This window comes from Emydura macquarii, unplaced genomic scaffold (genome assembly GCF_026122565.2).
Source record: "Emydura macquarii macquarii isolate MOO-44397 ecotype Brisbane River unplaced genomic scaffold, CSIRO-AGI_Emac_v2 contig_2297, whole genome shotgun sequence".
Taxonomy (NCBI): Eukaryota; Metazoa; Chordata; order Testudines; family Chelidae; genus Emydura; species Emydura macquarii.
Window position 1 is genome coordinate 3,235,435 of NW_027132434.1, and position 24,451 is coordinate 3,259,885.

A 24,451-nucleotide genomic window follows, 5' to 3' on the forward strand; every position below is an offset into this window, starting at 1 on the left:
TGGCTCTGTGGATATGGGGAAAGCGGTGGACATGATATACCTTGACTTTAGCAAAGCTTTTGATACAGTCTCCCACAGTATTCTTATCAGCAAGTTAAAGGATGGGTTGGATGAATGGGACTATAAAATGGATAGAGAGCTGGCTAGATCATCAGGCTTAACGGGTAGTGATCAATGGCTCCATGTCTAGCTGTCAGCCGGTTACAAGCGGAGTGCCCCAGGGGTTGGTCCTGAGGCTGGTTTTGTTCAACATCTTCATCAATGATCTGGAGGATGGGGTAGATTGCACCCTCAGCAAGTTTGCAGATGACACTAAGCTAGGAGGAGTAGTAGATACCCTGGAAGATAGGGATAGGATACAGAATGACCTACACAAATTGGAGGATTGGGCCAAAAGAAATCTGATGAGGTTCAACAAGGGCAAGTGCAGAGTCCTGCACTTAGGAAGGAAGAATCCCATTCACAGCTACAGATTGGGGACTGATGAACTAGGCAGCAGTTCTGCAAAAAAGGACCAGTGGGTTACAGTGGATAAGAATCTGGATATGAGTTAGCAGTGTGCCCTGGTTGCCAAGAAGGCTTATAGCATATTGGGCTGCATTAGTAGGAGCATTGCCAGCAGATCAAGGGAAGTGATTATTCCCCTCTAGTTGGCATTGATGAGGCCACATTTGGAATATTGTGTCCAGTTTTGGGCCCTCCACTACAAAAAGGAAGTGGACAAGTTCAAGAGAGTCCAGCGGAGAGCAACAAAAATGATTAGGGGGCTGGAGCACAAGACTTATGAGGAGAGGCTGAGGGAACTAGGCTTGTTTAGTCTGCAAAAGAGAAGAATGAGAGGGGATTTGATAGCAGCCTTTAACTACCTGAAAGGGGGTTCCAGGGAGGATGGAACTAGGCTGTTCTCCATGGTAGTAGATGACAGAACAAGGAGCAATGGTCTCAAGTTGCAATGGGGGAGGTCTAGGTTGGACATTAGGAAAAAGTTTTTCACTAGGAGGGTGGTGAAGCACTGGAATGGGTTACCTAGGGAGGTGGTGGAATCTCCATCTTTAGAGGTTTTTAAGCTGTGGCTTGACAAAGCCCTGGCTGGGATGATTTAGCTGAGGTTAGTCCTGCTTTGAGCAGGGGGTTGGACTAGATGACCTTGTGAGGTTCCTTCCAACTCTAATATTCTATGATTCTATGACTTAAGCATCAAGTCATCTCCGTGAAGTATTATTTTCCCCTCTTTTCAGCTGAAGATATGGAGTCACAGAGAGTTTAAAGTCATTTGCTTGACACTGGAAGAATGGGAAAAAGCTGGGAATAAAACCTAGCTCTTCTGCCTCCCAGTCCTGTGCTTTATTCACAGACCACCCTTCCTCACAAGCAAACAAATGTTAAAAGATTCTTTTCTCATCCCTTCAGGAGAAAACCTGAGTGAACAGATGGATTTTTGCCATTCTCCAAAGATTAACAAAATCAGAGTAAATGAGTTGGAGTCAATGGTGAAAAGGGAGGTTGGAGTCAGAGGAGACTTCAAGGGCAGGGAAAGAAGGAATAAGTTGGATTGGGCATTTAATGAGGAAGAAAGAAAAGGGGTGGATAGGCACATATGAAATGGAAGAGGGCTAGGGGAAGTTATAGAGCAAAAAAAGATCAGGGGTTAGAGGCTATGGTAGGTATGGAAGCAGGGAGCTGGAGGCAGCATAAAGAGCTGGATGAGGTGGTGCTGGGGGATGGGTGGAGGCTGCATGAGAATATGAATGGCAGGTTATAATTAACAATGAAAGCTTGGAAAATCCTGGATCATCCATGTTTTTGATGCAGCTTCCAGAAGGTACTGTGTTCTCTCATGCATTTGTCTTCTGCACTTAATAGTGTATACAACAAATTGGTGTTTGGTGGCTTTGCATGAGACATATAGAGTGTGAAACAAGCACCAACTTCACTGAACAAGGACTTCCCTTCCCCTTGCTGGAGCTACACAACCCTCTGCAGGACAGCTACTCTCACCATGGTAACAGACAACTCTGCAAGGAAAGCTGTATATATCACTGGCCTTGAGAGTAACAGAAGCATGAGACAGCAGCACAGGGCCTGTCAGGGACTTGAGATTAAATCAGTCAGCTAGTGGCATGAGATCTGAATCTGGGGTTGGGCTGTGAAAAGAAGATGGAATTCAATCAGGTGCTAGAGGGAGAGAAGTGATGTTTGTAAGGAAACAATAGAGAGGAGGACAGACTAGGAGAGATCAGGGCAATAAGTGGGAATATGATTAGGGAAAAGCAGGGACAAGCACCAACATGTTGTGTGTGGGCAAGTGGCCCTTCGACCAAGAAGAACCCAAACTAAAAAGGAAAACAGAACAAAAGCTGTCTTTAAGATTTAACCTGCACCAGTCCTAAAGTCCTTAGCCCAGGCAAAAAGAGTTCCAGACTCTCGTGTCTCAGAGTTAGGCAAACAAGTCTTGTGTTACTTCCCTCTCCAGGAAAGAGTAACAGAAAGGCCCAACCTCCTTTTCTCTCTGTTTCAAAGCAAACTGAAAATTTCAGAAAGTTTCCCTTACTATGGCTATTTGTCTGTGCAGCCAGCATCAGCTTCTGGTTCCTGCCCATTTAATCTTTGCCTCCCAGCACATAGTCCTAACTCAGAACTCCAGGGTTTACGCCCTGATCCACAAAAGTACTTAGATATCTAACCCCAAATTTAGGCCATACTGTGATCCACAAAACCTGTTTGGCTGCTGTCTAACCCTGTAGTCACCTAAATTCCCCCAGTACCTAAATTTTCAGGGTAAAAGTTCCCTTGGTGCCTAATTTTCTGCCTCTGGGAATGTGCACAATGCCTCAATATCGTTGTCTGGACACCCACCTCATGCCTAAGCCTCAGCGCAATTCACAAAGCATTGAAAATAGGTATTCCCTCACATTTCATGCCTGTGGGAACCAGTCTGATAGGCATGCTCAGAGCCTACCAGATCAGATCCCATTCAAAATCCAGATGGAGTGGGAGGAGTAGGTGTTATTGCCTGTCTTATATCTGTTAGCCCTATGGTTAGCACACTTGTCCAGGATATGGATGAGCCAGGTTCAATTCCCTCCTCTGCTTAATTGGGGAAAAAGGATTTGAGTAGGGGTTTCCCACTTCTCAAGTGAGTGTCCTAACCATTGAGCTATGGGCTATTCTGATGGGGTGGGGCTTTTTCACTTTCTGCTGTTGAAGCCATTTTCATTTTAGATTAAATATTTAAATAGTCATTAGGCCAGAAAGTGATAGTGGGAATGACTCTATAGTCTGGTGGTTAAGGCAGCCACTTGGGAGGTGCATCCAAGGTGGAACAAAAGAGACCCACATCAGAATATCCCATAGCACAGTGGTTAGGGGCCTCTACTGACAGTAGACTCTGACAGCAGTAGAATCCTTTCTTCTGTAATCTCCAAAACAACAACAACCAAAACCCCAGCACATCCCAAAAAACCTACAAGTAGAGGCCTGCCAATAGTCTGAACTCCCCCAAAGTTATCATGGTGGGCATGAGATCTTCTGTCAAACCAGTAAAGCCATTATTTATATGGACAAAAACATCATCCAGGATATAAGGTTGGCATATTTAAAGCAAGAATGGATATAGCATTAGTCAATTTACAATAGGGAACAATTCTGTTTTGGCAGGAGATGGACTGGTCTTTTCCATCCCTAATTTTTCACTAATCTGTTATCAAAAGATGGCATGGGGAAGAAGGCGCAAAATACTTTTTATGATTTGTCTGGATATTGATTTTGATGTGTCCTCTGCTATAAGATTTTTGCCATGTACATAGTATTGCCAATATCTTTTGACTACATTGTATTTATGGGTGTATTTTCTCAGAGTATGTCCCTGAGACATGTTATCAACAGGGAATCAGTATATTGCTGGCAACAGGAAGAATAGAAATCTATAAACCCCATTTTCAGGCAGAGAAGAACATGTCTAGAATATAACCCATGGTGCATAGCAAATCTCTTCTCTCATCCCAGCACAAACTGGGGAGGCAACCTAAAATAGCCGTTCCCAACCTTCTCAAGTGTGCGGACCCCTTTTCAACCTGCAAACATTTTGCAGACCACCACATGCTACTAGTTCTATTTGAAATTGTACATTTCCTTGGAGAGGATGTTGTTATTTTTCTTTTCCGTGGACCCCCTGTAGTAGCCTCACAGACCACCAGGGGTCCGCAGACCACAGGCTGGGAACCACTGACCTAGAGGGATTCAAACCAGCTGCCCAGGAGCCTGATCCAGTGTCCACTGAAGTCATTTAGAGTCTTTCTTTTGACTTCAGTGGGCACTGGATTAGACACATATAAGTATCATGCCATCATATGGACCAGTACCTACCAACCACAATACAGAAATATATGTAATAACTTTTCATAATGTTTTTTATTCTCATGACACTGGTTACTCATTCCTGAACTGGACAGCAACAGAAATTAAACAATTTTACCACTTTAAAAATATCTCTCTACTTCTGCATCCAACACATATCTTGACTTGATCCCTGCATATCACCCTTTGTGTAGCTCAGGATAATATAATTCACAAACCGCCTAGATTTTTTGGACTCCAAATCTAACTTAGAATCAGGTTCTGGACTAACTAAATATAACTGGAAATAGCTGTGGATCTCTTTATCTCATTCTTTTAATTCCGATCTGTGATACATAAATTGAATGCAGAATTAAGTATTTTCTCATTTATTTTCTCCTCAGATATTTTTGTAACAGGAGAAGCTTCTAATTTCTTCCTCCTTTCACTATAACTAGCTTGACAATTTTTCAACATAAAGTCCAATCCTGTTAAGTGCTGAAGTAGTTGTTGGTGATGTAACTGGGTATTGTATTGACAGAAATTGACAATGCCAAGACAGGCCACCTTCACAAAGTAGACAGAATTTCATACTGCAGTTCACACAGGCTAACTAACACCACATTTTAGTAGAAAACTATTACTATTTAAATACTTTGTCATTCCCTTGAAGTTAAAACTTATTTTCCTTAGTGACAGCTGGAGCTGCTCCATGTCCCATTAAGGTGCAATTGGTAAGGATTTAGAATGGCCTTAAGATAGCCCTTTAATACTTGGCATGGTGTTCTTCATTATTATTATTTAACCAATAATATTTAAATTAAAAATAGCTATTCTATCTTTTGAAATTCTGGGCATTCTAAACCCGTCAGTTTTACCTGACAGGAATTCAGAGCCACTCTTACAGCCAGTGATGAAACATGAATATCTGTGAAAGTTAAATGCCAATTCTATGACTTCTATTGAAATCAGATGGCACTAGAAAATAGAGAAAGCATGAATCCTAGAAAAAAAATGTCCTTTTCTGCTATTATTGCCATGTTAGCATCTCAAAAAAGACCACTCTCTCATAATAAACTACTGTAGGAGCTAATGCTCCACACTAAAATGAAAGCTAAATTAAAAACATTCCTTATAAATATTAATGTATATATATTTTATACAAGTCAACAGTTAAATACAACATGTTTTTAAATTATAAAGTTGTGCAAAGTGGATCTTCATTCATGGTGCTGCCACTCACTGTTGAGCATAGTTAACAAATATGCTGTGGTAATATATGTTCTCATTATAAAAATACATTATAAATTCACATGTAGAGCCACCTAATGCTTCTTTTGAATTTTTGTATGTGAGAAGATTCAAAGCTTGCTCCTCACCTGAGTCTTTCAAAATTCTGTGCTGTACCAAGTCAAATGCCTTACAGAAGTCTAATTGTGTTACATCAACACTATTACCATTATCAACCAACTTTGTAACTACATAAAAAAAAATCAAGTTAGTTTGACAAGATCTATTGTCCATAAGCCCATGTTGATTTGCATTAATGACATACCCTCTTTAAGTTTTTTATTGAGTCCCACTCCATTACCTTGCCCAAGATCAATTCCAGGCTGACAGGCCTCTAATTACCTGGGTCATCCCATTTACCCTTCTGAAAATTGGCACAACATTATCTTTCTTCCGCTCTTCTGGAACTTACCAAGTGCTCTTTCAAAACTCTTAAATACATGTTATCTGGACCTGATGATTTAAAAGATGTCCTAACTTTAGTAGCTTCTGTTTAACATCCTTCAGAGATACTAGTGGAGTGGAAAAAGTATTATCCTCATCATATGATGAGACTGCATCATCTATTTTCCCCCCAAATACAGAAGAGACATATTTATTGAACACCTCTGCGTTTTCTGCATTATTATTCATAACTCTACCTTTTCCATATTGTAATGGACCAATACCATTGTTAATATTTTTTGTGTTCCTAATATATTTAAAAAATTCCTATTTATTGTCCTTCACTCGGCTGGCCATAGATTTCTCCTTGCGTCCATTGGCTTCCCTTGTCATTTTTCTACAATTCCTAACTTCTGATTTATATTCATTACTATCAACTTTCCCTTTCTTCTATTTGGTGTATATTATTTTTAAAGCTGCCTTCACTTCTTCCTGATCTCTGAAAACCCACCTTTCAGTGTATTTCAATGATGCAATGTATGCATCCATGCATCAACGTATGCAGTGTATTTCAATGATGCAATGAAGTTTTCCATTTGACATTGGAAACAGTAAAGTACTGTAGACATGGTACAACATCAATGAAACCATTAGTTCATAATTTGTGCAAGACTAAAGGATTATTGTCTGGTATTTAGAGAGAGGGAGGATATACCTAGTAGGGTCCTGCAGGGGTCCGTCCTGGATCTGTTACCATTTAATATTTTTGTTAAATGACTTGGATAATGGAGTGGTGTGTATGTTATAAAATTTGCAGATGAAACCTACCTGGAGGCACTTTGGAGGACATGATTAGAATTCAAAACCACCTTGACAAATTGGAGAATTGTTCTGAAATCAACAACATGAAATTCAATAAAGACCAGTTCAAAGTACTACACTAGGAAGGAAAAAATCCAAAGCATAATTACAAAATGGAGAATAACTGGCTAGGCAGAAATACTGTTCAAAAGAATGTGAGGGTGATAGTTGATCACAAATTGAATACAAGTCAACAATACGATGCAGCTGCAAAAAAGGCTAATATAATTCTGGGGAAGAATTAACAGCAGTGTCATATGTAAGACATGGGAGGTAATTGTCCCACTCTACTTGGCACCGGTGAGGCCTCTGTTGGAGTTCTGTGTCCAGTTTTGGGCACAACACTTTAGGAAAGATGTGGACAAAATGGAGAGAATCCAAAAGAGAGCAAGAAAATGATAATCAGTTAAGAAAACTTGACCTCTGAGGAAAGGTTAAAATAAATGGTCACATTTTGTCTTGAGAAAAGATTCAAGAAAAGAAGCCTGATCACAGTCTTCAAAAATCTTAAGGGCTGTTTTAAAGAGGCTGGTGATCAATTTTTTTCCACATCCAGTGAAAAGTGGGACAAGAAATAATGGGCTTAATCTGCAAGGGAAATTTAGGTTAGACATTAGGAAAACTTTCTAACTATAAAGATAATTAAGCACTGGAATAGGCTTCCAAAGAAGGCAGTGGAATACCTGTCACTGGAGTTTTCCAAAAACAAGTTAGACAAACACCTATCAGGGATGGTTTAGGTATATTTGGTCCTGCCTCAGTGCAGGGAGCTGGATTAGATCACATCTCAAGGTCCCCTCCAGGCCTACAATTTCTGTGATTTATCCACAGAACAGGGACAGCATGGACAGCAGTAGTGCACGATTCTCCATAATGCCTTGCCAATGTGCTTCAACTCCAACTTAGAAGAAACACCCAAGAATGACAGGATTGTTGGGCCTGAATACCAATGTGAGTAGTGTAATAGACTGGTCTGTCATAATGCTTATTTAAGTTTTGACCTCTAGTTTTGGCAATTATGGTAAAGCAGACATTTGACCTAGATAGAGATCACCAACACATTAAATTTAGACTGTCAAACAACTTTCAACCTGTCAGTGACTATTTGCTTTTTCTGGATGAGAACCAATGACACAGAGCTGAAAAGTTCTCTGCCCCATTACTAATCTTTTGAGCCAATCAGTCCCCTCCGAAAAGCCACTTCTACTGACATTTTAGGAGATCTACAAATTTGACTATGTATGGATATATATATTATAAACATTCACTAATCCAATCCATTAAAAACAGTTAAAAGAATAGAAGCCCTTCAATATTTTTATTTTCATTGTCTTTGCTTAAACCATCAGGTTCAGCATCAGTCTTAGCTAGTGACACTCTTTGGCTTTAAGCCTGTGCAATAGTCATAGCATGGAGAAACTTGTGCTTAAAAATGCTCTGATTCCACACGAATAAGTTTAAGCATGTATAATTTCAAAACAATAAATTTACATCAATATAACCCTTATAATATCTGTATAGAGATATTAGAGAATGAAAGTCTCATCATAATGAAATGAAGTTCAGAGCCAAATATCACCACCTTAATTCTGAAAAGACCACTTTGCCTTTCTGTCTCAATTTCTGGTAACTTGTTTGTCTCCACTGTTTAAAAGTCCCTTTGGCTCCATTGTGGCAAAGGTCTAGTCTACCCTATATTAACCTGTAGTATTATACAGTGTTTGTCACCATAGCATAGATGTCTATTCCATTGCTGTTTTAGTTTATTTGGACTATAAAATGTTTTTCATTTTGTTTTCAATTACCCTTTTGCTGAGACTTCATGATCTTGTTCAATTTGCTAACTGCGCTCCACCTTTGATTCTATTCTTCATCTTCTCTTACTTGTTTGGAATAGTTGTCCTAGCAAAAACTCTAATTCTACCTTAGCTAATAGAAGACTTTTCCAAACTTGTGTTAAATTTAGGATATTAATCTGGAGTCCACATTTCTTACTCAATTCTATAATCAGTGAGTCAACTATGTTACTAGTGGAATTTCATAGTTATATAAATTGACTGAACTAAAGTCTCTTTAAAAAAGGCTTTTTTTTTTTTTTTTTTTTTTTTTTTTTTTAAAAGCGCTACACTACTAAAGTTGTGAGGGAGAAATTTGGAATAAACTGCAACACTTCCTGCTCTTTTATCACAAATCTTGATCTCCAAAATCTGGGGATAATGTAGCATCCATTCATGCCAATTGTAAGGTAAAAAGATAACATAAAACTTCTCTGGAAGGAAATTTTGATTTGACCTGAAAATAGGATCTTCTGTACTGTAACTGTAATGTTGCTAAATGCAAAATAATGCAGATTGTAAAAAATAATTCCAACTATACATACAAAATGATGGGGTCTAAATTAGATGTTATCACTCTAGAAAGAGATCTTGGAGTCATTGTGGATAGCTCTCTGAAAACATCCGCTCAGTGTGCAGCAGCAGTCAAAAAAGGCTAACAGAATGTTAGGAATCATTAAGAAAGGGATAGATAATAAAACAGAAAATATCATAATGTCACTGTACAAATCCATGGTATGCCACACCTTGAACACTGTATTGGTTGCCCCATCTCAAAAAAGATATATGAAAATCAGAAAAAGGTACAAAGGTTAACAAAAATTATTAGGAGGATGGAACAGCTTCCATAAAAGGACAGATTAAAAAGGCTAGAATTGCTCATCTTAGAAGAGGTGACTAACAGGGGATATGACAGAGGTCTATAAAATCATGAATGGTATTTAGAAAGTGAATAGGGAAGTGTTATTTACCCTTTCACATAACAGGAGATCCAGGGGTCACCCGATACAAAATAGACAGCAGGTTTAAAACAAACATAAACAAATACTTCATCACACAAGGCACAATCAACCTGGGGGGATCCATTACCAGGGAAGATGTGAAGGCCAAGAGTATAACAGGGTTAAAAAATGAATTAGATACATTCATGGAGGATAGGTCCATTAATGGCTATTAGCCAAGATGGTCAGGGATGTAACCCCTCTGACTTCTAAAAGCTGGGACAGGAGGACAGGGGATGGATCACACAAACTACCCTGTTCTATTCATTCCCTTAGAAGATTAGGATTGGAAGGGACCTCAGGAGCCATCTAGTCCAACCCCCTGCTCAAAGAATGACCAACCCTAACTAAATCATCCCAGCCATGGCTTTGTCAAGCCACACCTTAAAAACCTCCAAGGATGGAGGGTACACCACCTCCCTAGCTAACCCATTCCAGTGCTTTACCACCCTCCTAGTGAAATAGTGTTCCTAATATCCAACCTAAACCTCCCCCTGCAACTGCAACTTGAGACCATTGCTCCTTGTTCGTCATCTGCCACCGAGAACAGCCTAGCTCCATCCCCCTGTGGCCTCCCCCCTTCAGGTACTTAAAGGCTGCTATTAAATCCCCCCTCACTGTTCTCTCCTGCAGACTCAACAAGCCTAGTTCCCTCAGGATACTGGGCTAAATGGACCATTGGTCTGACCCACTATGGCCAGTCTTACGTTTTTATGGTAACTGTAGTTCAGCTGCCAGGGTCTTAAATTGGCAGCCTAAATAGCTGCAGTTTAAAAACCCTTGGAGGAGCGGTGAGTAGGAGAAGGAAATATAACATGACCATCTTCAAAGGGGCCTGGAATTCAAATATATTTTAATCTTGATTTTTTTTTAAACGCACAATTGTTTCACAAAGTAACAACGAAATGTTTCAACATGAAACAAAACCCATTTAAAGGGAGAGAGCCAGAGAGAAGGGGAAAGAGGCAAGGAGGGAAACCAGAGGGAAGATGGAGCAAAAAATAAAAAACGGAGAGACCCGCAGCGCCGAGGGGAATTGACGCTGAACAGCCCTGAGAGCAGGCGGAGTCCTGCCCGGCAGCTCACCTTGGGGGCAGGAGCAGGGACCGGCCGGGCGCGGAGGCTGCGGACAAGCCGCAGGGTGTCCCTTTAAGAGCGCGGCGCGGGGGGCTCTCCCTGTCCCTACGGCACCTAGCGGACCGCGCCTCCCGGTTCGTCCGCGCCGGGTCAGCTGACTCCGCCGAGCCACAAACCCGAGGAGGGGCCGGGCCGGGACTCGCGAGGCGCAGGAGGGAGCGCGGCGGCGGCGGTGGAGAGAGACAGCGAGGGCGGCGCGCGGGTACATCCATCCCTGCCCGCCGGAGGCTCTGCTGCGGGATTAGGCTAGAAATAGCGGCGGCGGCGGCGGCTCCAGCCCGGCCCCGCCCCGGCGTTTCCCCGGCCGCGCGTTGCGGGCAGGGGCTCTTCGCACCTGGGAGCCCTGTCCTGGCCCGCCCCGTGCCTGCGCCCGGCGGGCAGCTGCGCTGGGAGAGGCAGCGCTGCGGGGAGGAGGAGAGGAGAGAAGGAGGCGCTGACAGGGCTGCCGCCGGCCCAGCGCTTCCCCCCAGCCCAGCCCAGCCCGTGCTCCTGCCCGGCGTTGGGTCAGCGCGCTGCAACCGCAGCATCCCTGCGGGGCCTGGGGGGCTGCCCGGAGCCGCAGTGAGCTGGGGGGCTGGCGCGTGAGCTAGGGCGGGGACAGGGGCCCGGGGGGGGGAGCCCTGGGGAGAGGGAGGCTGGGCCGGGCGGGCGCGGGGAGGGGGACCCCGCTGTCTAATGCGGGCGGGCGGCCTACCCTCGCCTCCAGGAGCGGTGAGGGCGGAGCGGTGGGGGTGGGGAGCGGCGCAGGGAGGGCATAACATGGCGCAATGAGGTGATAATCTCCCACCAGAGGCACACGGTGGAGCCGGCGATGGAGGCTCGCGTTTGCTGCAGTGGCGGCGGCGGCGGCGGCGGCTCCGCCTGGGTGTTGAATTCATTCCCGGGGGCTCGCAGGCTGTCATGAGCGCGGCTGTGGCGGGGGAGGGGTGACCCCGTCTCCAGGGGGTGGCATTATGTCCCCCCGCCCTCTTCCCCAGTTCCTTCCCTGGGGCTGGCGGCAGGTGGGCTCAGCACCGCAGCAGCTGTTAGCCGCGATCGTATTGAGCAAGGGGCGCAGGTTAGAGGCGGGGCGGGGAGGAGATGCCTGCGTTTGTGTGTGTGCCGGCCTTTCTTCTGCAGTGTCTGAAATACCCCGGCTTGCCCGGGGCAGCTTCTCTTGGATGTTCTTGTAACGCTTACACAATGGGCTGGGGGAGGAAGGAAAGGGCCAGGCTGCTGGAAGGACAGGGTCTCCCTCGCTCTGTCATTAAAACCGGAACATCCCCTTCCTCCCCTGTGTTTCTCCGCTTGCAGCAGAGGCAGCAGCACTAACGTTAGTCGAAGATGTCGGGTCAGACGCTGACAGATCGCATCGCAGCTGCTCAGTACAGCGTTACAGGATCAGCTGTAGCCAGAGCCGTTTGCAAAGCAACCACACATGAAGTGATGGGGCCTAAGAAAAAACACCTAGACTGTAAGCATCTCTTTATATAAGCATTACGTGCTCAGGGCTAAGAAGGCAGCTTGCCTGGCCCTTAAATGCTTGCTGTTATCACCTCCTTGAAGTCATAAGACTTATTGAAAAATCCTGAAAGGGGATGGATTTTATTATTGCACATCTTTTGTGCTCTCATAATATTGCTCCCTCAGCCATTTTCCCTCCTTCTGACTTATAGCCTCAGTTTCAGAAAGACAATTTAGTGTGTATCTTAAAGAATAGAGTATGTGAAGGACAGTGAACCCTACCCCACCCACACATCACTTTAGTCATGATAAGGATGAATTTTGACATGGATACTGAATCTGGGGCTAGAGTATTGATAAGTGTGTGTGGTCACAACACAAAGGTGGAATCAAAGGTGAACATGTTAAGTCAAGATGCTTCTTGAATAAGGGAGTTAAGGCTCTTGTGCTGAGGGACCCAATTGCCTGAGGAAAGCAACTGCCTCATCTGTATATCTGATGGTGGCTCCCACAATGACTTATGGAAGATGACAGGTGGCTTTGCTATTACACGCATTAGAGACTTGCAATCCGTTTTGGACATATGGAAATTATTTAGCATGAAACCAAGATTAGTGAATGAGGTCACTGCATCACTGAAAAACTATAACATGAGTCTGTAATGTTCTGCTTGTTTTGGCAATCTCGCATAGATCTTTCTGAACCAGCGTGTTTTCAGCTCTGACTTTGAGAGAGAGAGAGGTGGATAAAGAATTTAATCATGTGGTGTTGAGCTAGGTTTTGCTTAGAAGCTGTGAATAACTTTTTTGATAGAAAAGTATTTGTAGCCCATTGTCTTAACTCATTTTTAGAATGCATTAAAAAGTGTGTTCTTAGGTTTGGAAACTGTTTCTCACTGTTTAGTAACATCTTTGTAATCTGTATCTGGAAATATTAGCTCATAACAGTCTCACTTTAGAACAATGTATACTGCTAACATTAGTCTAGTGTTGAAATACTTTTAATAGAATTATATTACGTACTTGCTGCTAAAAGGATAGAATAACTTCTGACTGTATTTCACCTTCTAGTGTTTACTTCAGATATTCCTTATAGCTATAATCACTGTGAAAACACTATACTTGAAGTGGTACATGCAGCATATCATTGTTTCCCAGGTATACTTGAACACATGATGATATTAGCCTCATAATTTGCTCTAGGTATTGCAGTGCTGCTTAGGTTGTGTTGCCTTATATCTGAGTATTTATTTGTTTAAAAAATCATAACTGACAATGATTCATGCATACTGGGTTTAGACAAGCATCAGAACGTGTTGCAGCTGGTTAGGTATGCAAATACAGGTAAACTATCTTGGTTAACAACATACTTTCTCACAACCAATAGAGCCAGCTGTGAGCCATAGCTAGCCCATTTGGCTGTATGTGGTTCACATGGCATATTCTGATTCTGAGAGTCAGTCTGTCTTAAGTTTCTTGGCTTCATGATCAGAAGGTTAACATCATGTACATGAAGCATGTGTAAACTGATGCAGTGCTATCTTGAGTCTTCAGGCTTAAAAAAAAGTCCCTGGGAGTTGTGAACTCTTTGCTCTCCCCCTGGACCCTATGAATATCAGTAGGTTACTAATGGTAAATCTTAATGATGATTTTAAATATCAGTTTTAACTACTGATTTTTTTAGCAGATGGGGTGGGGAAAAGACTGAAGCCCACAGCTGGAATGGGGGGAGATTAGGTGTTCTTGCATGGAGGGGAAATGTAATAGGAAGAGAGTCAGAAAAAGAGTAGAGAAATAGAAGATGAAGTGAAACAACAGAAAAAGCATTTGTCTTAAAGGTGAACATGTTCTCAGTGAATGAGAAAGTGACAATAAAGAACTTAAGTAATAACTACACTTTTTGTTGCTGCATAAAGACATTAATCTTTGCTAATGGGAGTACTGCAAGTCAGTGAGTTTTGGTGTGATCCCTGGTAATATGTAGTTCTAAAGTCATACACTAATCCACAGACCATGATTGATTGAGTCCATTTCCCTCTCAAAAAAAGACACCCCATATCTACAATGAGTTAGGGTTTGTATTTAACAACTTAAATTTAATTTTTTGCTCTGTTCCAAAACTCTCAATTTAGCATTGATTTTAAACAACTCTATTTAGTTGATACAAGAACAGAATTGGATCCCTCTTCCATATTGTTGTTTGCTCTGAAGTGCTAACAGGAGTAAAAAGTGTTTTGTTTTTTTTCCTGATGCAGATATGACTAAAGAGTGCACAGAGCAGATAAATCAATCTTAAGGTACCTTGTGTAGTTATTCTTATGACTATAATTGTACTAAAAGATCATGTTTGTAGATTTGGAGTGAGGAATAACAAAGAGTAAAAATTTCAGATTAAGCATGAAGGGAAAGGGGTTTGTGATGGAGTTTTTTGTTTTTGTTTATTGGAAAGTGTTAGGAGGTGCAAGGAATAGATGACATTCAAAAAATAAAGTATTTCAAAAGGTGGTAGGAGCAATGCTTCCTCTTTGTAGCGCGATTAAAAGGTTGGAGGAGAGACATCAGATGAGTGGGCCAAGTAAAGGAAGAATCTATAAACTAGGAAAGACTTTTTCCTCTATGCTGAAGTAGAAAAGTAGTGAAAAGGGGAGTGGAAAGTGGACAAGGGGGGTTATGGAGGGAATGATGATGTGATGTGGAGTGCTTTATTTCTAGGTCACTTGTTTGAACATGGCCCAGCCTACTATTGGTAGTAACCATTTTCAATGCAGTAGTTCTGTGTCCACCGTATATATATATATATATGTTTTGGTGCCCTTGTTAGCAGCTAGGCTGAAGATTGAATGAGTTTAGAGGCTGATCTGCTATCTTCTTTCTGGAGTGCCACCTCTAGGTAAGGACAGAAGTATACACTCGGTATTCACATAGTATCTACAGAAAAATCTTAGATTGGCAGGATTTTATATATATATAAAATATATATATAGTAGGCTGCCTTGCCTGTGTTTTAGGTGCTCTGTGAATAGAGGGTTCTCACTTCCTGTACCCTTGGTCTAGTGCCGGGGTGCTATGTTATGTAACCATTTTAAAGTGATGTGGGAAGCAAGTGGGGAAAATTAAAGGAGTTGAGGTGGTTTTTATTTGTTTGTGTTAATGCAAAGCTGTGGTACTAAGGCCTTGATCTATGGTATGTATGGATTTTTACACTCTTGTAGTTAGAGTAGTGCAAACACTTGGGGGTAGACGTGCTTCCATGATGTGAGTCACGGCTTACGTTTCTATAGCACGCTAACATCAGGGTTGCTACAACAGGAAAAAATAACCCTGTGTAGACAAGACCTAGGTTCATAGATTCTAGGGCCAGATGTGAACTTTGACCATCTCATCTGACATTCTGTGAAATGTAGGTCCTAGAACTTCCCCAAAATAGTTCCTAGAAGCGCATTTTTGCAAAACCCATACAATTTTGATTTAAAAATTGTTAGGGATGGAAAACTCACCACAGCCCTTGACAAATTGTTCCAGGGTTAATTACCCAACTGTTAAAAATGTACTCCTTATTTCCAGTCTGAATTTGTCTAGTTTCAGCTCCCAGCCATTGGATCATGTTGTTCTTTTCTCTACTGGACTGAAGAGCCCATTATCAAATATTTGGTCCCCATTTAGATACGTACAGATTATTAAAGTCACCTTTAAATCTTCTCTGTAAGCTAAAATAGATTTAACTCTTTGAGTCTGTCACTGTAAGACATGGTTTTTATCCTTTAATCATTCTCCTGGCTCTTCTCTAAACTCTCTCCATTTTATCAACATTCTACTTGAATTATGGACACCAGAACTGGACTCACTATTCCAATAGTGGTTGCACTGGTGCCAAATATAGAGGCAAAATAAACTTCTCTATTTCTACTCGAGATTGCCCTATGTATGCATGCCAGGATAACATTAGCCTTTTTGGCCACAGCATCACATTGGGAGCTCATGTTCAGTTGCTTATCCACCACAGCACCCATGTCTTTTTCAGAGTCACTGTTTCCCAGGATAGAGTCCCCCATTATGTGAGGCTTAAACAGTTGGAATTTAAGGGGGGCCTTGGCAAATCCACTATTTAATATAATTAGGCAGGTCTCAGCAAAGATGGGACAATTGTAAGAATAACTTTGGGCATTGTTACAGAACTTCCTCAGGATGCCTCTTCAAGGCTTCTGTTTTTGTTGGGAAGGAGAAAGGGAGTTCTAGAATGACAAAGTGGCCTGATGGAAGCAATTGTATTTGGTAATACCCAGAAATCTCAAATGCTGGGCAAACATGATCCCTGCCTCAAAGTGCATGCTGATTTTAAGATAAGATACATGTCTACTGGAGGATGACAATGGTAGCAATGACAGAAGTATATAATTACATGGTGGTTCACAACTTGATGGTTCTGAGTAATCTAATTCAGCAAAATGGCAAATTCAAATAGGCTTCAGAATAGAAATGGTCTGGAGGAGGGATTTCAAGGAGTAGATTACCAGTATCTTAATTAACTAGTTCCTGAAGAACATTCCATGCTTGAGGGGTGACATGGAGGCAAGTGGGAGGTCTCCATGGAAGAAGCGGACAAACAAGCACTCAAGCCTGGCATTGCAGCTGAGGGGAGTAGTGGGGAACAATGCATTAAAATTTAAGATCAGGTATACAGGGAAAGCCTTTAACATAAGTAAATAAACTTTATTGTGATGCAGTAGAAAAGAAATCAGCTGAGGAATTTACAGTGGATGATTTGGTCAGACTGATGGGCTAGTAAGATGATTTTATCAGCTGCATTTTGAGTAGGCTCAAGAAGTGAAGTGGATATTGGGCAAACTGGAGAGGAGGAGGCTGCAGTAGTCAAGATGGGAATCTGGATGAAAATCCTGGCTTTGTGGTTGGGAAGGTCTGATCTTAAAGTATCAAGACTTGATCACTGTCTGAAAGTATGGGGCAAACGAGGAAGGAGACAAATGATACCACTTATAGCCTTGAATGTCCATGAGAATGGTGGTAGTGTCAAAAGGGATAATGGTTTTGGAGAGAAGATGAGAAAGTAAACATGACTAAAACTGAATTCAAGTTGGTGAGATTTTCAGATGTCCAACAGAGAACGGGTTGAATAGAGGAGGCAGGTGAGGAGTTGAAAGTCAATTGTATAAAGCTGGTATCTGAGTCATTTGCATAAAGATGGTACTTAAAGCCATATGAGTAGATCATATCATCAAGGGAAAGGTATAGTGGGAAAAGAACATTGAAACCTTGAGCCTCATGGAGGTGAAAAGGAGGTCCAACAAACTGCTGAAAGAATGTACAAAGTATGGAGTTGCTCTTTTTGACATCTTGCCCTCCCTTGTCTCAGTTGAGTGGAAGTAATCTGTATCTAGAACAAATGAAATCTTGTGTGTCTTGGAGAGCAGGTTCTAAATGGAAAGAGTGACCTGTACTCATACAGTTTCTGGAAATAAACTGCTAGTTTGAAAGCACCTTGGCAAAATTTGCCTAGTAAAGTTGTGAGGACTGAATTAAGTCTGGAAAATTAGTGAAATGTCAAGGCTAACGACTAAATCTGCAGGTTTTTTTTGTGTGGAAGTGGTTCTTCAGTACTTACGTTAGACTACAGTAAAATTTGCATGTGTCTAATATATAATCTATTTCTCAGATTTAGTACTTGCACTATTTTTAAAATGTATTTGAAATATTTGATATATGGCTTATAAATAAAGGTTGTAAAGGGCAATAGTTCAATTTAATCCTTACTTTGTATCCAAAACAGTGGAAGAGTATTGGAGTCTACAATAGCGCTCACTTGCATACCTGAAAGACTGCTGTCTTTAAATAGCATTTCTGTTCACTTACCCCTACTGACTCTACGGATGGCCTAGTATCCTTAGGAAGTGGAGTGGTCCCAATGCTGAAATATTCATGCACCTACTAGCCAAAAAGTGATATGAAAGAGATTACCATGCTGATAAATCCTGCCCTTTCTAGGGTTTGCCTAAACGAGGGGTTATTCAGGAATAGCGATTGCTCTTTAAAGTCACACCCTACCTTAATCCACATAGTCATCAAGTGTAGATGAGCCCATAGACATTGGTGCAGGGGAAGGTACTATGACTGCCTACTGGCTCATGGGCTGTAGCTTTAAGCCTCTAATACGTGTCTGAAACATGAAGACACCCAGTATCCTTCTGTAATATTCCTTCAGTGGCTGCTGGAAAAATTGAACTTCCTTTCCACCAGTTGCTGTCCTATCAGGCAAAGGGGTTGTTCTTCACATCATGGTTTTAAATTCACATGTCTAGTCTTATAAATCCTGTCCCTTCACCAAAACCAAAAATATCCCTTCCCAACCTCTTTAAGTGTCTCTGCTAGTACTCATTGCTTCCTCTGGCAGGAGTAGCAGGACACATGATAGAATGATCTTCTGCAGACTAAGGAAGGCAACACTTCCTTGACTTGCACTCTGATTCATGTTTGGAAGATGATTTTCACAGCCATAAGAACTAAACTTCTATAAAATGAGATTGATTTCTGCAGAAATCAGTGGCTTAACTCCTGTACCTGTTGCCGAGAGTAACAAGAGAGGCCAATTGCAACATAGTGTTTTGTTTTTCTTCTTTGTCAGATCCGTTGTGAGTTCTAATTATCCCATTCTCTTCCCAGAACCTGCCTTCTATCTATATACAGACCAAGAAAACTGTTGCATATGAGTAGCCTGGTAATGTGGTTCTGTTGGTAACTGATTAGGATGTTTTGTAGTGAGTAGTCTTTCATACCCTTCATATACAGGTTTTTTGTTTTTTGTTTTCTTTGGACTGTTTGAGTGTGAGCAGTCTCAAAATGAGATAAGCCTTTTTCCTCCCTGCTGGAGTTTTAGCCAGTCTTGTGTATATAAGCCTTGGATTTGCTGGGGAACCAGCAAGCTTGGTTGTGGGATAAGACCATGTCCCTCATAGGTGGTGTAAGTCAAGGGAAAAACTTGGGGCCTTTTGTTAGTGGAGATTAACTCCTGTTTCCAGGAGGATGGCAGGATGCCAGATTATTTAAAACAAAGTTTTGGTTTGCTTTAGTCAAAAAGCCGTAACTTAACTGCTGAGTCTCAAAAGTTCCTTATTTAAAAGGTGACTGAAGGTCATGACAAGCGAACGTAATGATTTAGTGACTTACTGCACCCATATCAATCTGGTTTTAGGCCTGGTTATGATACAGAGTGTCAGTGTTCCCTCTAAACTTCCTTTGTTCTGAGCTGGCTACAAGCTCTGCTGAGCACTTGTTCCCTTCCTGCTGGTTTGAGGTTTCCTGGGGGGAAAGGATCTCAAGGTCTTCCCCCTCTGCCCCACAGCCTGCCCTGATTCCCCAAGAAGGTCCCTGGAAAGGGAGTTGCCATCCCAGTCCAGAGTAGGCAGAAGCGCCCAGCATGTCCAGCCTGTGGATATTGCTGCCAGTGGCGAGGATCTGCCTTTCCAGAGCAAGCTCTGTCCCAAGAGTAGGCAGGAGCGTTCAGCATGTTCAGCCTGTGGATATTGTGGATATTGCTGCCAGTGGCGAGGATCTACCTTTCCACAGCAAGCTCTGTGCTTCCTGGATTGTGTACAGCCTCCCCACCTTATATAAATGAGTCCCTGGTCCCTGCCTCTCCTTCCTGCTGGCTTGAGGCTTTCCATGACACCAAGAGGAATTGCTGTGGGTTCCGGCAGGAGGTCCTGACAGGTAGAGTAGGACCCGGAGGCTGGCTGTGCTCCCTCCCTCAATTTACATAAGTCAATTAACTAGTTAATCAAAGGCTTTATACGAGTAGTCTGTGCACCATGGTCTCAAGCCAACAGTCATGAGCTCATCGGGAGCAACAGGGAAGTAAATAAGTTCAGGTTCCTCCACTGAGAATGCCCTGTCAGCAGCACCCAAGTATTGAAATTTGGGGACTGTTCAAATATCTCTCTGTAGCATAGATACAATGAACTGCAAGGAGTTGCTGATACCTCCTAGATTCAACATGTGTAGTTGCTCAGTGACTCTGAATTTCTTTCTTTGAAAGAGATCTTGGGATCTGCTTTTTCACTAGAGACCCCTCGAGGGGTCCAACAAGGTTCTGTTGCTTCTCCTGATCAACCTATGTATTAGGGCACTGAGGAGATTGAGGCATTTAGGGTCCTAGTAACATCAGTGTGCTGATGGAACTTGCCATATTTTTGTTCTACAGCAGAACCAGATGATACAGTTGTCTCCCCCCCCCAGTGCTTGGCCCAGAACTAGTTTGATGCTAGGCCTGCAGAGGGAAGAATAGGAGTAATGCTAGCTGGCAAGAGGAAGAAACTAATGGAATTGATGGACATTGGGGCTGCTTCTTATATTAGTGGGCTAAATCCACCTTATGACAGACTAGATTTGCAGTCATAATTTTTCTGGATTTCCGGTCAACTGCCAAGAACCCTTGGCAATTCTTGTGCTCACAAGTCTTATTCTTAAGGCTGACAACTTCACTGTTACAGGAATGTAGCTGTTGTGGGAGGTTCTAGTAATTGGAAGAGTCTTTCTTTCTCTAGTAGCTGGGGGTAATGTCATTTATGGCACTGAAGATTGGGCCTGAAATATCAAACTTTACTGGATACTCAACAGATAGCCAGTAGATGAAGATGAAGCAGCAGAATGGTGTGCTTTCTGAAATGTTGCAGTAAGCTGCTGCACTATAAACCCACAGAAGGCTTTTTAGGGTGGCATCTTTAGAGGTATAGTGAGTGGCAACAATCAAGCCTGGAAGTTGCAAATGTGTGGATCCGTGTGGTAAAGTTCAAATCCCACAAAATGTGAATTCAGTCTCTTGGCCAGCTGTAGCTAAGACGGTTTTTATTTTACCATCTGCAGTCCAAAAAGAATTTGAAGCTGAAGACTCTTGACTTCAGGCTGGTACTGTGAGTTCTGGGAATCCTACACAGCAGCATCAGCTGTCTTGCTGAGGTTAAGTTTCATTCATTTTATTAATTCCCCTGCTGGTGGAGTGTAGAGTGCACACTTCAGATCACCCATTTCCAGAGAGCCTGGTCTCCTGCCAACATTACAGCTTGCTCTATATGGAGGCTCAGGTGGGCAAGGTCTTGAGCCACGACATCCCTCCAACTTGTGCGAGGCTGTCCATGATGTCTTCCCCAGCCAGCTTTTGTTGTATCAAACGCCTAAAGCTGATGGGTTGGTATGGACTCTGGCATGCTGAGCAAGGCCAAGCTGCTTGAGTTGACAGAGTCACTTGAGAAAACCTTGGGAGGTTGGTTGGGCTGAAACCTGACATCTTCCTTCATAATGTGTTGAAACCACCATATTCCTTCAATAAATCTGTTCCTGGTATATCTGAATCGCCCACTTCCTGCCTGCTAAACATTACTCAAACTGGAAACCAGAAGAGGTTAAGCTTCAGCCAGCTCTTTCACTGGGAACTGATACTTTAAGCACTGGGTTAACTGAGCAATGGTGTCTGTAAAGGAGACAGATGTGTCTCTATTGCTGACACTTGTATCTTCTCACAATTTCCTTTTAGTGGCTTCACGTATCTCTTAAATAATATGTGGTGATGATTGAGAAGGGTGTTTTAATTACAAAATTCAATCTCATGCTAAGATTGTACTGGAGGCGAGGGACTCTTTCTTCCTATCTTATGCCTCCTTCCCCATAGTCTCAAATCATGATCCATGGAACTGTTTCAGGTGATGAGCAGTGTGGCAGGAAATAGAGGTATCTCAGTTCTGCTACAGAATGAAGCATTTTTTGTTAGGAGTCTTTAATTGACTTTGTGGATAAAATCTGTGGATTGTAGGTTGGAGTGATTTAGGAGAGGAAGAAATGCAGTCAGCTTTGGTTGGATTTTTTTTTGGGGGGGGGGGGGGGCCAGTTTTATCTCAGAAGAGCAAGTTGCTAGCCTCTCTTGATCCTAGCTTAAGGATAGCTTTTGTGGAGGGAGTGTATGTTGCACTATCTGTATGGCACTTCAGCCATAAATAAGAAAATAAGGTATGACCTTTGTCTTGAAGAGATTAAATAGACAGTAGAGGTAAGGTAGAGCCTGGAGTCAGGCAGTTAAAGCAGATAAGCCAACTTCCAATGTGCATCTGAAGTATGGCAGCAGAATTGCATTCCTGTGCCAATTGTGGCAAGCAAAGCAAAAGTAGATCTTGGAGGGTATGAAAAGAATGAGGAAACTGGGCATGCAGCAAGAGGAATGTTGCCCCTTGCAGAGGGTGGATATCCTAGGATAAGCGGAGAAGACCAGTAGAAGACTAACTTCAAGGCGATGGGTTTAATGTAAACCAGCCCTTCATGATTTGAGTCCTATTCCTTGGAGGCTGTCTTTTTCCATGTTTTATCCTTCTAGGTTTCAGCTGGGACCCTGAAGCTAAAAGTTCCTTGATTTGTATGTCTGAGAGAAGAGCTCTTAGTTCTGGAACTTCAGCTGCTGCTTGGGGATTTGTTCCCCATGTTTGGTCCCACAGAACCCAAGGGTTAGTCTGTTTAAATGTGTGTATCAGTTCTAGTTACCAATGCAAAACCCTAATGTAGATGCGCTTAAACAGGTTTAAATCCTGCTTAAACTGAGTTTAACATAATGTAGTAACTCTCTACCCCTCCATTTCCCTCAATGATAGTGAAGTTCCTTTTTGCTGTGATTGTGGATGTGGAGCTAGGCAGCTTTATTCCCTGGCTCCAATGGCTGCTGCTGCTCCCTCTGCTGGAGGCTGGATTCAGCCCCTACTGCATTGGTTACACCTGGATTATGTCTGGATGTTCTAGTCCAAGATTATGTTTTGGCCAAGAGGGCTAAAGAACTAATCTTTTCAAATGCAAGCCTAGATCCAGACTTGATCATAACTCTTGGAGTTGGAGTGCTAGATAAATGTCTCTTGTGCCTATAGTTTAATCTTGCTTAGTTCATAGTATATCCAGACCTCAATGAAGGGAGGTAAGCTCAAGGAGTTTTGCATAGCAAGTATGATCATATTTTGAACACTGTCCAATCTACCATGAGTGACAACTTTTTGGCATCTCAGGTAGAAGAATACCACTATTCTTCCAATTTGAGCCTGGCTTACGTTTTACTGATGTGAGAACACTTTTTTGAGTGAATTGTTCATTTGTTATGACAGGGAAGTGATTGCAGAAAAAAAATGCTCTTACTGACTCTTTACAAGCTTCAGATGTTCATGTGATCTTTGTCACTTTGGAATATCTTATGTAAGAAACAAAATTGTAAAATAAACCTCTTTAAACAATTTAGTGCAGGCTTCCAGGTTATGCAAACCTTTGTATATCTGTATTTACACACTGGAAAACACAAAAGTGAAAATTGTGCTGATGCAATGTGACATTTAAAAACGAAGCACTGAAATGCATGTATTCAATTTTTTTTCATTCAAATTATCACATGTTAACAAAGGCCTCATGCGTTCAACAGCTTCTGTTGGCTGCACAATATGTTCCTTAATGTGCAACTTCCACTTTTAAAAGAAGCTTCTACCTCTGAATGGTGTGCAAAAAGATCTTGATCAATAGTTGTGAGGAGAAGTTTACACAACAGGCTAATTCAAACCAAATGACCATTTAAACTGTCACTTTAAACTGTTTCACTGCTGATCCCATTCAGTAGAAACAGCAGCTAATATGACTGCAATTGTAGAATAATTTGCTATCCCCTTCTCCTTGAGATTAGGTATTCAAGCCATGATAGGCATTCAAGCCATGATATAAGTCCCAATTTTGATGTTCTGCAAGGGAGCTTGTATGTCTTCAACTATAACTTTTGTGTGATGGTATCAATGTAGCATTAATGCATAGTAACTGTTTGTTTGACTTGTAGCTATACCTCTTTGTTCAACTATTTTGATTGGGAGAAAGGCCAGAAAACTTGAGGTACTTTCTAGTGGCTTAGAAAAATGAATGCACTTCTCCTACTCTGCTTTGACATGAAATTGTCTTTGTCAGTGGAGGTGGGGGTTTAAATAAATATCTCTTCTTCACATTATTTACACCTTATTTACAATTCCACAATATTATTTTCTAAAGGCAAATCTATTTTACTGTCCATATTGACACTTTCAGAATAAGTCTTCATATATTTCAGCCACTTTGCTGCAATTAGAAACAAATCAACTTTTTTAAAAATACAGACAAC

The 24,451-nt window shown here is 42.0% G+C and overlaps 1 protein-coding gene across 2 annotated transcripts in view; it reads left to right on the forward strand.

Moving 5' to 3' along the window:
* Positions 1-10,585: 10,585 nt before the first annotated feature.
* The window catches only part of SNAP91 (synaptosome associated protein 91), a 141,066-nt gene continuing 127,200 nt past the window's right edge, over positions 10,586-24,451 (forward strand). For both annotated transcript variants that reach the window (XM_067560748.1, XM_067560747.1), the window contains exons 1-2: positions 10,586-11,045; positions 12,137-12,296. In XM_067560748.1, coding sequence (XP_067416849.1) covers positions 12,167-12,296 — 130 coding nt within the window. In that variant the 5' untranslated portion in view covers positions 10,586-11,045; positions 12,137-12,166. The remainder of the gene's footprint in view (positions 11,046-12,136; positions 12,297-24,451) is intronic.